At 38.3% G+C, this 13,108-nt stretch overlaps 1 protein-coding gene across 1 annotated transcript in view; it reads right to left on the bottom strand.

The window, feature by feature from the left end:
- LOC114349996 (mucin-2-like) overlaps window positions 1-13,108 on the bottom strand; it is a 43,668-nt gene that overhangs the window by 516 nt on the left and 30,044 nt on the right. The window contains exons 13-21 of the mRNA XM_028300611.1: window positions 11,050-11,079; window positions 10,783-10,830; window positions 9,984-10,010; window positions 9,191-9,259; window positions 6,100-6,213; window positions 5,881-5,931; window positions 3,333-3,419; window positions 2,923-2,973; window positions 2,024-2,077 (exon numbers count right to left, since the gene is read on the bottom strand). Coding sequence (XP_028156412.1) covers window positions 2,024-2,077; window positions 2,923-2,973; window positions 3,333-3,419; window positions 5,881-5,931; window positions 6,100-6,213; window positions 9,191-9,259; window positions 9,984-10,010; window positions 10,783-10,830; window positions 11,050-11,079 — 531 coding nt within the window. The remainder of the gene's footprint in view (window positions 1-2,023; window positions 2,078-2,922; window positions 2,974-3,332; window positions 3,420-5,880; window positions 5,932-6,099; window positions 6,214-9,190; window positions 9,260-9,983; window positions 10,011-10,782; window positions 10,831-11,049; window positions 11,080-13,108) is intronic.

Below are 13,108 nucleotides of genomic sequence, written 5' to 3' on the forward strand. Positions count from 1 at the left end.
TAGTTTTTTGCGTGAAAGAGTAACAAACATCCACACAAACTTTCGCATTTATAATATTAGTAAGATGCGAAAGTAACTCTGTCTGTCTGTCTGTCTTGCTTTCACGCCTAAACCACTCAAACGATTTTGATGAAATTTGGCATAGAGATAATTTGAGTCCCGAGAAAGGACATAGGATAGTTTTATCCTGGTTTTAGAAACAGGGACGCGCGCGATAAAGTTTTTCTGTGACATAAAATTCCATGCGGGTAAAGCCGCGGGCGGAAAGCTAGTAATATTATAAATGCGAAAGTTTGTATGTTACTCTTTCACGCAAATACTACTGAACGCATTATGATGACACTTTACAGTGACAAACTAAATTTCACGTGAAGCCGCGGGAAAAAGCTAGTAGTAGGTATAATAAATGTATAATAGGTCTACCAGAATCTCATGAAATAAAAAAATATTGGAAAAGTGTGACTTTCATATGGCAATTGTCTATTGCTTTATTGTCACTTGTCAAAGCAAATTAGGAGATCTGTCAGCCGCTGCAAAAAAAATGTGATCTCTTTATGACTATTAGTTCCAAAATACTGAACTGTCCTATGCATGACATTGACAGTAGTGGGGCGCCACCGTCAATACCGGATCGCTGGTTCTGATTTTTTCCATGTTGGAAACTATACAGTTGAACGATGGTAGCGCCCCCCTGTCATTGAGTTTGGTGGGACAGTTCAGCGTGGGTCATCTATATCTGTCATTTTTGTGAAAATGTCGAAAAAGCCACTTCAACATTGTTTTCAATGTGTATTATAAAATAAGAGGTAATTCAAACTCAATCTTTGATTTTAAAGCGCGTCGTTGCGTTGACAGGTAAGTTGGACTGAAACATTTTGATATACCTATTTAGTTACCCGACTGTTTCAGAAGGAGGGTTAAGTTTTTTTATTTGTTCTTGCTTAGTAATTTATCGGGGTTTTCAGGTGTATCTCACAAATTGGCGCAGAGACGTGGTGAAAATGTTGTCATGTAGGTAATGAAAATTGAAAAATATTTCATCACGCAAGATTGAATAATTGAAATGCTGGAAGAGCGATTTATAATAAATACCTTTTTATCTTGATAATCTGTTGTTCTTCAGAACATGAAATGCAAGGGGAGTTTTTAGAATCGTTTTCAAGTTCTGTACCTCTAGTAGGAAAAACTTTCGAGTTCGTTTCGTTGCGTATTCAAAGTGTCATCGAAAAATTTTGTATGAAAAATTAAACAGCGCCCCCTATATTATAGCCGCCCTAGGGTGATAAGATAGGTAAAAGTATGATACATAATAAAATTACTTACAAAAAGTAATACGATTTACTTATTTTTCAAGACATTTTTCTATGTTAAAAATCATCAGGTTTTTATTGTTGGGATGTTGTTATACACGGTACTATAACAACATTCTTCAAACACACATAGTAACACATACCTATTATGTATATTCGTACCTACCTACCTACTTCTTCATGTTCACTAATATTAAAGTAAAAATAAAAAATAAACAGAATCAAGATCGCTTAATCTAATTTCCCCAATATTGCAATTCCCCGTTTGCCTTGAGATTCTGGTAAGTACACCTATACCTACTTTTATCATTTCATTTTTTTACACAAATCAAAACAAAACTAGTTCAATTCAAAGTAATGAGGGCTATCGTTTTTTTACCTAACAGTTGGCACCCCTGGCGATTGACAGGACCTTACTCTACAGTGGCGCCATCTTGATGAGTGCAAATGCGATAGTCCTCCTACCACTTTCGCACTCACCAGCTGGCGCCACTGTCTTCGCTACTAGCAAGTGCCAGGACCTTACTCTAAAGTGGCGCCAACTGGTGAGCGCTAAAACGATAGCCCTCAATAAAAAATAGTTATCGAAGTAAACGGAATTGATCTATTAAAAAAAGATAAAAATAAAAATGTTAATGTTTTGAAAAAATTAAAATTAAAGTGCATTGTCATAAAAAATATTTTTCCAGAATAATATTATGTTAGTGACTCACTCTGAAAATTACACAGATTCCGGGAGGCGATTAGCCGCAAGTGTCTGTCATACGCTGTATAAACAATAAACGTGTTATTATTACATATTATAACCGGAATAAATCTCTTGAAATTATTTTTATACTAATTTGGAAAAAGTAGTTATTAGGTCAAAAACTTATGAATTGTTGTTTACTAGGTATAATATTATAAGTATGTATTATTAAACTTTTTGCAATTTAATAGGCAGAGAGACTCAGTGAATGCTGCAATAACAAAGGGTTTCTAAATAATGTTTTCTTGTCTACTCGTAAAGATCAGTTGCATAATATCACTTTGCCGTCTCAAAAATCTACAAAATAAATAATGAAAGTAACAATAAGAACATTTTAAATAATAAGAGACAAAAACTCTCAATAAAAAAGGTTGCCCTCAGCTGTTTCTATTGCTATTTCTACCAGTGCTATAAAACATTTTTTTTATTTATTTATTTAACTCACAAAGCCAACAGTATTTCAGCCTAAAAAGTACAATATTCCTCAACAGATTTTGAACTTTTATGACTAGGGGAAGGATCTTTCTGACACTTTCACAGATATTTTAAACATTATAATAAAAAAAAATTAAGTTTTTTTTTTATGTGATAGGAGGCAAACGAGCAGACGGACGGAGAGACGAAAGTAGGTGGTTAAGAAAATATTTGAGCCATAATTTTATTGGTCACGCTTCCAAAATATAGAAGGTAGATATATTTATGGTTAATAAATTAATTTCATTATGTATTATTATTATTTTGAGTTGTTTTAAATTCTCAGCATTTTATGCTGGTATTAATGTTATCCACGGGTATTATTATTATTATTTCTTAGGTTTTTTTTACTCGAAGTAATATTATTAAGTAATATCTAAATGCACTTACCTCCTATTATATTCACGACAGTAACATTTGTAGCGTCGCGATTTGTTGGATCTAGGAAGAAAATAACATTGTTATTATATTTGCAGTATGTGACTATTTTTTTTTTTTGCTTTTTTCTACGATACGGTTTTTTTTTCTTAGATTGTTTTATCTCGAATGAATTCAAAAGGTTCATCATCATCATTTCAGCCACAGGACGTCCACTGCTGAACATAGGCCTCCCCCAATAACTTCCACATCGCACGGTTGGTAGCGGCCTGCATCCAGCGCCTTCCCGCTACCTTTATCAGGTCATCGGTCCACCTTGTGGGTGGACGTCCCACGCTGCGTTTTCCGGTACGTGGCCTCCATTCCAGAACCTTGCTTGCTTCTGGACTGTATTTGATATCAATTAGAGACTGCATACTCACCGCTTTCAGACGAATGGGCGAAAAGGGGGTTCGGTGAATTTGGCCCCGCCACCCTCCCGGTTTCCTGTACGTAGCGCATATAACAGCCTGAAAGTGCAAAATTATTTAGACCCCAGTTCACCAACACACGTTACATGTTAACAGTTCATTAATACGTGCAAGAGGTTATACAGGGTGACTTTGAAATTAGTGCCCAAATATTTAGGAGCGAATCAGAATCACTTACTTAATCGATTTACGTAAAGAAAACATTTTTTTTTTTCAAATTCAATTATTTATATCAGCTGCGCACGGTTTCAAAATTGGCAAACGTGGATAATTTACTTGGTTCATAGAAAAATACGTACATACAGTTACCTAACTGCAAAGCTTAATAGACATAATGGTGCGCGAAAATAAACCTTATCCTTTAAAATTTGAGATAGCGAATATTTTTATTATATTACATTTTCAGTATTTTTTTCCGAAAACTGCCACGATTGAAAATAATTACGTTAAAGTTGTATTGTTAAATTATTCTATAGAGCTTATTAAAAAGAACTGAATACCGATTGTAATCACCCTGTACAATCTGCAGTTAAAAGCAAACATTGACATTAACTTGTTAGGTGAACTTGGGCCTGATCATTCGGACGATGACGGAACTTCCACCAATCTGCTCTTCGGACAAAGCTGTAGCATTAACTTATCTTAAAAAGGTTAATGTAACAAACCTTGTTGAGTGCGTGAGTGACGATGGCCATTGAGATGATAATAGCGGTGAACATAAAATTATAATGAAAATGATAAAAAAAATACAATGCTGCGCGCGCGATATTATTATGTTAGAGAGGATTTCACTGACGTGGTTTGCAATCATCTTTGTAATAAGAAAGGTCTTTATTATCATAATTATATGTAGGTACCTTTTTTATAAAATAAAATATTTATCTCTACTTTGCCACAAACATATTATTAGTGGTTCACATAATACTCTGTATTCACAGTAAAATTAGTTGAAGATATTGAAACAATTACTTAATATTCATCTCTTAACTTTAGGCTTTTCTGTATACCTAATCAATTATTTTTGTCTTACAAGATTTTGTGACTTACAAGATTTTGTGTCTTACAAGTTTTTTGATAATGCCTCTAAACAGAACGATATTAGGAAGGTTCATGTGATTTTATGATTTTAAACTCTGCTGATGTATTATCTTCGCATCGCATGATGGCAAGGCCAAATTATCAGTATTTGTTCACAGTACATCGATTGATTGGGTAGAAAGGTGATGTCATAAGCTAAAAATTTTTTTTTTTTATATCCGCATACACTCGCGAGTACACGTGCGAGTTGACGAACAAGTCTCCGACTTTCGTTATTCACTTCTTTCTTCATCTGAATGTTAGTCTTAGATTATGGCTAAAGGCCCCAAATGATTCGTGTTACACAGAGCTGCTTCGTCACCAAGTCTCTTTACTTCTCTCCTTCCACCCTTGTAGTTCAACTATTAGAGAATTATGCTAATGTCTGGCCGGCCGGCGTCAGGAGTGTAGGTCAAATGCCTCATTTGCCTCTGGTAAATTGGAGAGGATCATGTTTCTCCAGTGTACTATATGACCATTTATGATAATATTGAACTTGAATGAATATCTTTAGGCTTTACACTTTACCACGTGTCTAGATTATGCCTTTTGGTAGTTTCGTGTGCAATGTATTACGCATTGAAGTGAACTAACGGCGAAACCAAACACCAAATACTCAAAGAACTTGATAAAAATTTAATGCACATTAGCAAGACACATAGTAAGAAAGAAATCTAAATTTAAGCTTTAGACGTCACTTCCTAGCAGTCCAAAAAGTTAACGAACTCGTATCTCTTGTACTGACATGATATTGTATAAAGCTGTTTGATATAAGCGCTTGGCTATGGTCCAGTTTCCACCAAGACGGAGCGGTGCGGAGCAAAGAAGTTTTTTAAATAACTATACAGATTCCATTATTTGCACATTTCAACTCTGCTCCACTTAGATGGAAAAGGATCGAGCGGAGAAGAGCGGAGAAGTGTTGGGCGCGCTTGTTTTTCTATAGAATTTGGCAGCGCGGGGTGAGGTGCGGAGAAGAGCGGAGTGGTGCGGAGATGTGCGGAGTGGTACGGTATTTCATAGATAGCAATAAACTGACAGCTGATAGCTACGCACAGCTCAAACATCTCCTGTCGTCTCCGCACAGCTCCACTCTTCTCTGCTCTTCTCCGCTCCGCTTTGGTGGCAATAGCCTGCCAGCTTCGCTGTACATCTCCTCTCGTCTCCGCACCGCTCCGCCTCGGTGGAAACCGAGCCTAATTTCTGAACATCGAACAAATTCAGTTATGACTGACTGATAGAATTTTAAGTCAATATACGAGTACATCAAAGTAGATAAGACAACAGAAAGCATCAGCCACGATGGTTTTGTGGAAGTGTGAGAAAGTGCTAACATTGATATTTTGTGCGACCTATCTCGGACTAGATTTTGAGATTTAAGTTATTTTCTAAGCAAATAAAAGGCGTCATAAATGTTCCTTACTCTGGCATCGATGCCTATTCCGCAAATAACCAGTGGAATGGTCATGGGTATCTGTGAAATATTTTAAAATTAATACTGATAGTTCTGAAGCACTGGTAAAAATAAAGTAAAGTGTACTGTTTCTAAAAATTGGTTAGTAGGTACACAGGGCAGCCTTTTTTTTAAAAAAAAGGTTAAATAAAAAACATTTTTCCTGAAAAAAAAAAGCTTTATACTCACCATTTTCGGTTGTCATCATTTGCGCTGCAGCCGAAGCTGTTGGTGCTGTCGCCGAAGATGTTGGTGCTGTCGTGGAAGGCAGCGTCGCGAAGGATGTCTCAGACGGCGTTATGTCTAAGGGCAAACGGACCAGGAATGAACTCAGTGTGTCAATACCGTACCCAACGAAAGTGAGTAACATCCAGCATTGTAACCAATTTTATGCAACAACTACGGATCACTAACATACAATAATGGAATGCAATACTATTATACAAATAAATTAAAGAAAATTGTTTAGAAATTAATAAGAAATTACTATCAATATCATTAACATTTAAAACTGAGCAACGATAAACATAAATTTACAATTCCAGGACAGAAGAATACACTGAGTACCCACAGATAACAGCAATTTCAGTTTCAGATTCAGATCGATTGCGAACAGAGACATGCGATTTTTGGTTTTACGAAGGTAATACGATAGAGAATAATACAAAGTAATAAAAACCACCGGTTATAGTGGCATTTTTTGGAGAAATTTATCAAATAACCAAAAAACACGAATTTAAAAGCAGTTTTTTTTTTCAAATAGTATCATTTTTTATTATTTGTTGGCCTTTTTTGTGTATTTTTTGTATTTTTTTAGTATCGCCTGTTATTTAGCATTATTGTTGTTTTTATTTTATCAGGATATACCGTTTAAAAGTTATTACGTTTTCTTTACAATATGTAATTGGGAGAAAAAAAAATCTCAAACATTTTTTGACCTCTTTTTTGTTGATAAAAATAGGTCTAGTTTCATCTATTTTCATATGTACACTTTAACGTGACTCACACTGTATATTAGAATTTGATTCACCAACTTTTATTTTTTCCATACTAGAGTGACCCACCCTAATAAGCACACATTCGCCCGTGGCTACATCGTATCAGCTTTGAGTACTGTACCCGTAGTGTCAAGCAATTATTATCCCCATGTGGTAGCCATTCGGTGCATATCCGATCGCCTTGGAAGTGAAATGCGTAAGGCCTCAGCCTCGAACTTAGCGGGCAGCGGGGCGGGAGCGGCGGCGGCGCTGGAGCGGGGCGGGCAACGCAGACCCGTTCTCGAAACAAGCGGGCAGCTCGCGCGGCGCTTTAGCGGCGAAGTGTTGTGTTCGGGGTTGTGTTGTCGAGATATTTGTTTTTATTCGCAAACGAAATGTCTGAACAACGGCGACAATTTTATTTCGATTCAAATTTATTCCTAACGCTCGATTTATTGTGGGCAAAAGAAGGAGTGCGCTCCCCGCTCGATGCCCGCTCTCTCGCCGCTGCCCGCTCGTTGCCCGCTCCGGCGCCGCTGCCGCGCCGCTGTTTTCGAGAACCGGTCTATTTGATTTTACGCATAAGATCCTTCCGCTCCCGCGCCGCCGCCGCCGCCACCCCGCTGCCCGCTAAGTTCGAGGCTGAGGCCTTATAGACTAAGGCGGTTATCACATCACACTGCGCCGCGCTCCGCCGCGGTACGCGGGACGACAGATTTAATCATTCTATGCAAGTACCTTAGTTTGTATAGAAAACACGCGCGGCACTTCACACTGACAACGCGTCTGCGCGCGAGATTTTTTATATGAAATCACGCACTCCGCGGCGGAGCGCGGCGCAGTGTGATAACCGTCTAAGAACTAGTGAACGCCAGACCTACGTCATTTTATAAAAGCTGAAAGTTTGTCAGCGTATGCTCCCGATATAGGTTAGAATGCTGGTGAATCATGAAGTTTGGGTCATCGTGGCTTTGCCAGCTATCCAAAAAAAACTGCCAGGCAAGGAGTTGGAACTGTCAAAACTGTCTGGCTGATGAGAAAACAACATAAAAATCAGATTTTTTGGTATAACTTAAGAAGATATACGGTCTATTGAATATACAGAAAAATCCAACGTAATAATTAAGCTTACGTTATACCATAAAAGCTGATTTTTATATAATATTTGAGCAATAATTAGAAGTACTTTCCTCATCAGTCAGACAGTTTTGACAGTTCCGACTCCTTGCCAGACAGTTTTTTTTATAGCTGCTAAAGCCACGATGACTCAAACTTCATGATTCACCAACATTCTCCTATATTGGGAGCATACGCTGAGAAACTTTCAGCTTTTATAAAATGACGTAGGTCTGGCACTAACTCTTAGTCTATTAGGCTTTAGGCCTGCTTCTCGGAATACGCTCAGCCTCAGAGGCGCAAGACGCAACATAATATTGAAATCGGCACGGCTTGGCTAGTATTACCGTGGCTTGGCTCTTGGCTATTATTCCATACATTCTACACGTGTATAATGTATGCAAGCACCCATGAGTCGTCAATATGGGCCGTTGGTGCATCTCTTAATCGAGCAAATACTAACTTACTCGTACTTATTGAAGAAGAAATTAGTATTATTTTAACTTTTTTAAATTTAAATTATATTTTTATCTTTGAATCTTTAATTCGTTTTACATTTATTTACCTGCCAAATATTGGCAAAATATTGTAGAGGAGGGTAAGGGGAGGAGAAAACAATTTTCAAATGTAATAAATACCCGTTCCCGCTGGAATCGTTGGCATTAAATATGCCGGCATCAAAAATTGGATCGTATCTAAAACAAAAATCAAATCATTATACACTCAGCGGCACGGAACTTGGCCCAAACACAAACTTACGAACACAAGATTATGAACCCAGATTAAGGATTACAGGTGAAACTTAATAATTACTTAGCTGAAAACCAGTGAGCGGGGGCCTTTTTGGGCACAAGATTTATGTATTGTTTAATGTAATGTTGTGTATAATGTTTTATTTTTGTGTTTTCTCTTCTTTTATTTGTTCATTTTCATTTGTATTTTCGTGTCAAATAAAGGTTTTTCTATTATTTATTTATTTAATAAAAGCTTGTAAAAAGAGTTAAAACGGTAATTTCTTGTATGTGTTTTAGATAAAATCTTAAAAATTTATAGTTTATTGACCAACTTGTAAAAAATAAAGACGTTGTTTAGTTTTGCGATTAAAATACAATTAATTCAAACATGAATTTCTTGTAAAATGTAGGTAGGCGAATTTTTGTAATGACTGTGTATTATAATAAACTTGCCTTCGTCAGTCAAAGTGCGTTCTTCACGGCGATCACGGCCCCGGAACATCGACAGAAACCCATCACCACCTGTTGGACGACCAACTAACTTGACTTGCAAGAAGTACAAAGTATGCACGGATAACAGCAAATCAAAACAAAATCGGGGACAACGACAATCTTTTGCCTCTAAAAATGTACAGTCTGATGTACAGTCACTCAGCGTTTATCAACTGTAGTACAGTCGCGCATACTGCAATACTTCGGACATGTCTCAAGGCGGGATGACAACTCCATAGAACTACTGGTCGTCCAAGGAAAAGTCGGAGGAACCTGATCGCGAGACAGGTCACCAATGCGCTGGACCGACCAAGTGAAATCGGCAGTGGGAGACAGTCTGCCAATAGAGAGAGATGGCGGGAGATCGTGTGGAGAGTTGTATCCGCCTCTACAACCGATGTGAACAACGCCTCAACGTGACCACGACCGCTCTGCCAAGAGCGTAACGAATTAGAAGAAGATGTTCTATCAACTGTAGAGTCAGCGTCACACACACGTTCACAACACTTGTTACAGTTGGAATAAGGTTGTGTTGTCTACTTTTTGGCCACTTCTGGTGTCACGAACTATTTGGATGCTATTTTATCTATCTATACTAATAACTTAATTATGAAATTAATGTCTATTGCCCTGTTAGCTACTATGGCACGATTATTAAACCTACATTGGTGCACCTATGATATAATAGGGAATCTAAATAAGAGAAAGTATAAAGCAGTCAGAAAAAGGGTAAAAATGGCACAAAAAAACTCACGGCTCGACGTCGGTCCATTGTCGTTAACTGAAACAGTCAAAACATAGTTTATTATTATCTTATTAAAAAATGACAATTTTGGTAAGAATAGAAAAATCATAATTTGACAGGAAAGTCACAATTTTAGAAAAAAATCTGTATTTTTTTAAGTTTGAACTTAAAATGAATGCATGAAATATGTGCGGTAGGCGGCGCGCGGGCGCAAATGTGAGTACCTACAATATAACTACCCTCAGTCTACTAACATGAATTCGGTTTTCGCTGCCGTTAAGATAGATGTTTGAGCTCTTCATAACTCGTAACATAATCATTCTATGATACAAAAGATGATAGTAAAGAATGATTTTATTATTTACGGAATTACTAGCATGTTTCATTACTCCGTGATCATGGCGGCGCTTGCAACAGTGCCGAAATATCGGAAGCTCGTAAATAAAAAGGTACATGGTAGCAATCCCGTAAATATTATCATCATCAACAGCCCTTTACAGTCCACTGCTGGACTATGAGCCTCCTCCACTAGAGAGGAGGGTTTTGCCATAATCTCCACGCTTGGCAGGCGGGTTGGAGATCGCAGTTTAAAAGATTGATGTTTTTCAGAGAGCGCTGCTGCCCATTCTCTGTTTGATGTGTAGTCCCTAAGTCGCCTCTTACGACACCCGCGGGAAGAGTAGGGGTTGGTGACAAATGTATTCTACTCTGCCGTCACCACACGGCTTGAAATATTATCATTGTAATGTTAATGACCATGAAAGTTTCAAACAATATAATGATAGTAAAGATACATAGGTACTCGTACCTTCAAATGTTCCATAATCGACAGCTCCACGCCTGCGTCGATGTAGTGCTACGACAAAAGAAAAAAAAGGGTGAAAATAGGAAAGGATAGTGCAAGTTTCAAATATGAAACTAAAGCATTTGTGACACTGGATGCATTAACATTATGTAAAAGTCTTACATGGACAAGATAAAATATAGTGACTCAGTTTGTTTTTAACGTGATAGTTTGTCGTGTTCCTCTATGAATTCCTCTACATTATTTAAAAATAATATTAATGCTACTTACCGCTCGCCTCCGGCGACTGCAGCATTGGTACTAAAGGACAATTAAAAAAGAACACGTCAATATGTGTTTTATTCCAGCAATCTTAATAATGAGTTAGACCCGGTTTCCACTAAAGCGGAGAGGAGCGGAGAAGTGTTGGGACGTCAAATCTATATCCTACTAATATTATAAATGAGAAAGTTTGGATGTCTGGATGTTTGTTACTCTTTGACGCAAAAACTAATGAACGAACTTTTGATGAAACTTTACAGTATTATTGTTTACTAGCGGCCGCCCGCGACTTCGTACGCGTGGATCCCGTTTTACCCCCTTCCTTCGTTTAGATTTTTTCATACAAATGTTCTTTCTCGCTAACTCCCGTTCCCGTGGGAATTTTGCAATATCCTGTTCTAACTAAGCTTTAAATTTACTAAGATACCTGCATGCCAAATTTCAAGCGTCTAACTTAAGCGGTTTAGATTTTTCATACAAAAAGATTTTCCCGCTAATTCCCGTTGCGGTGGGAATTCCTAAGTATACTATAACCTGCCCAGGAGTACGAAGAATAATTGTAACAAGTTTCGTTAAAATCCTACGAGTAGTTTTTGTTTCTATTAGGAACATACAGACAGACAGACAAAAATTTTACTGATTGCATTTTTCGCATCAGTATCGATCACTAATCACCCCCTGATAGTTAATTTGAAAATATATTTCATGTACAGAATTGACCTCCCGACAGATTTATTATAAGTATAGATATAGATAACCCAGAATAACATTGTTGTTGTTTGTTTCAGCCAAATGACGTCCACTGCTGGACAATGGCCTCCCCCAAGGTTTTCCACAATGAACGGTCCTGCGCTGCCCGCATCCAGGCTCTTCCCGCGACCTTTACCAGATCGTCGGTCCACCTAGTAGGAGGCCTGCCCACGCTACGTCTTCCAGCCCGTGGTCGCCACTCGAGAACTTTCCTGCCCCAACGGCCATCGTCTCTACGAGCTATGTGCCCCGCCCACTGCCACTTGATTTTAGCAATTCTGCGATCTATGTCGGTTACTTTGGTTCTCCTGCGGATCTTCTAATTTCTGATTCGATCACGCAGGGAAACTCCCCGACACTATACCGAAGATATCCCGGACGTCAGTCTGTACGAGATTAGAATGGCTCTCACACAGCTGAAGAACAACAAGGCACCGGGTGATGATGAAATCACGGCTGAGCTTTTGAAGGCAGGCGGAACGCCGGTACTAAGGGCTCTTCAGAAGCTGTTCAATTCCGTCATCCTCGAAGGAAAAACGCCTACGACATGGCACAGAAGTGTGGTGGTACTCTTCTTCAAAAAAGGTGATAAAACCTTATTGAAGAATTATAGACCCATCTCACTTCTGAGCCATGTCTACAAGCTGTTTTCAAGAGTCATTACGAATCGTCTCGCTCGCAGGCTCGACGACTTCCAGCCTCCCGAACAAGCCGGTTTCCGAAAAGGCTTTAGTACCATAGACCACATACATACGCTAAGGCAGAAACGAAACTTATTAATTATTATTTTTTAATAATCACGAAAACAAAACAAATAGTGGGGGACAACGGAACTTTTTTGGTTTCGATGTCCACCACTGAGGGATAGGGATGTTCCGATACCACCAAAGTATCGATACCTACTCATTTCGATAATACTCAAATCTTTTTTCGATACTACTTAAATAAGTACTCCTAAAGTATCGATACTTACTGATATCGATACTTTTTGGAACTTTTATTTTGTTTTATTATTTTCAGGGTAATTTTGGTGGTGCCATGATAACATTGGAATATACCGATGAATTTGATGATTACAATTAATAAAATTACTTGTAAACAATCACTTAACACTTTCACAATGGCGGAATGGCGAGATGATTTGCGGTCGGGTGCGGGTGTCTCCTTCTCTCGCTTTCGGTTCGGGCTCGGCTGAAGTCGGACGAATTCGGCTGGCCCAGGGCGAGACAACGCGTCACTCACGCCGCCACGCGACGAATGCCGGTAACTCGGTAACCGATTAAAGCTGATTAGCTGACTGTTTTTGCTCTCTCAGTTC

The sequence above is a fragment of the Ostrinia furnacalis genome, unplaced genomic scaffold, assembly GCF_004193835.3.
Source record: "Ostrinia furnacalis isolate ACB-3 unplaced genomic scaffold, ASM419383v2 OfSCF0768, whole genome shotgun sequence".
Lineage (NCBI taxonomy): Eukaryota > Metazoa > Arthropoda > Insecta > Lepidoptera > Crambidae > Ostrinia > Ostrinia furnacalis.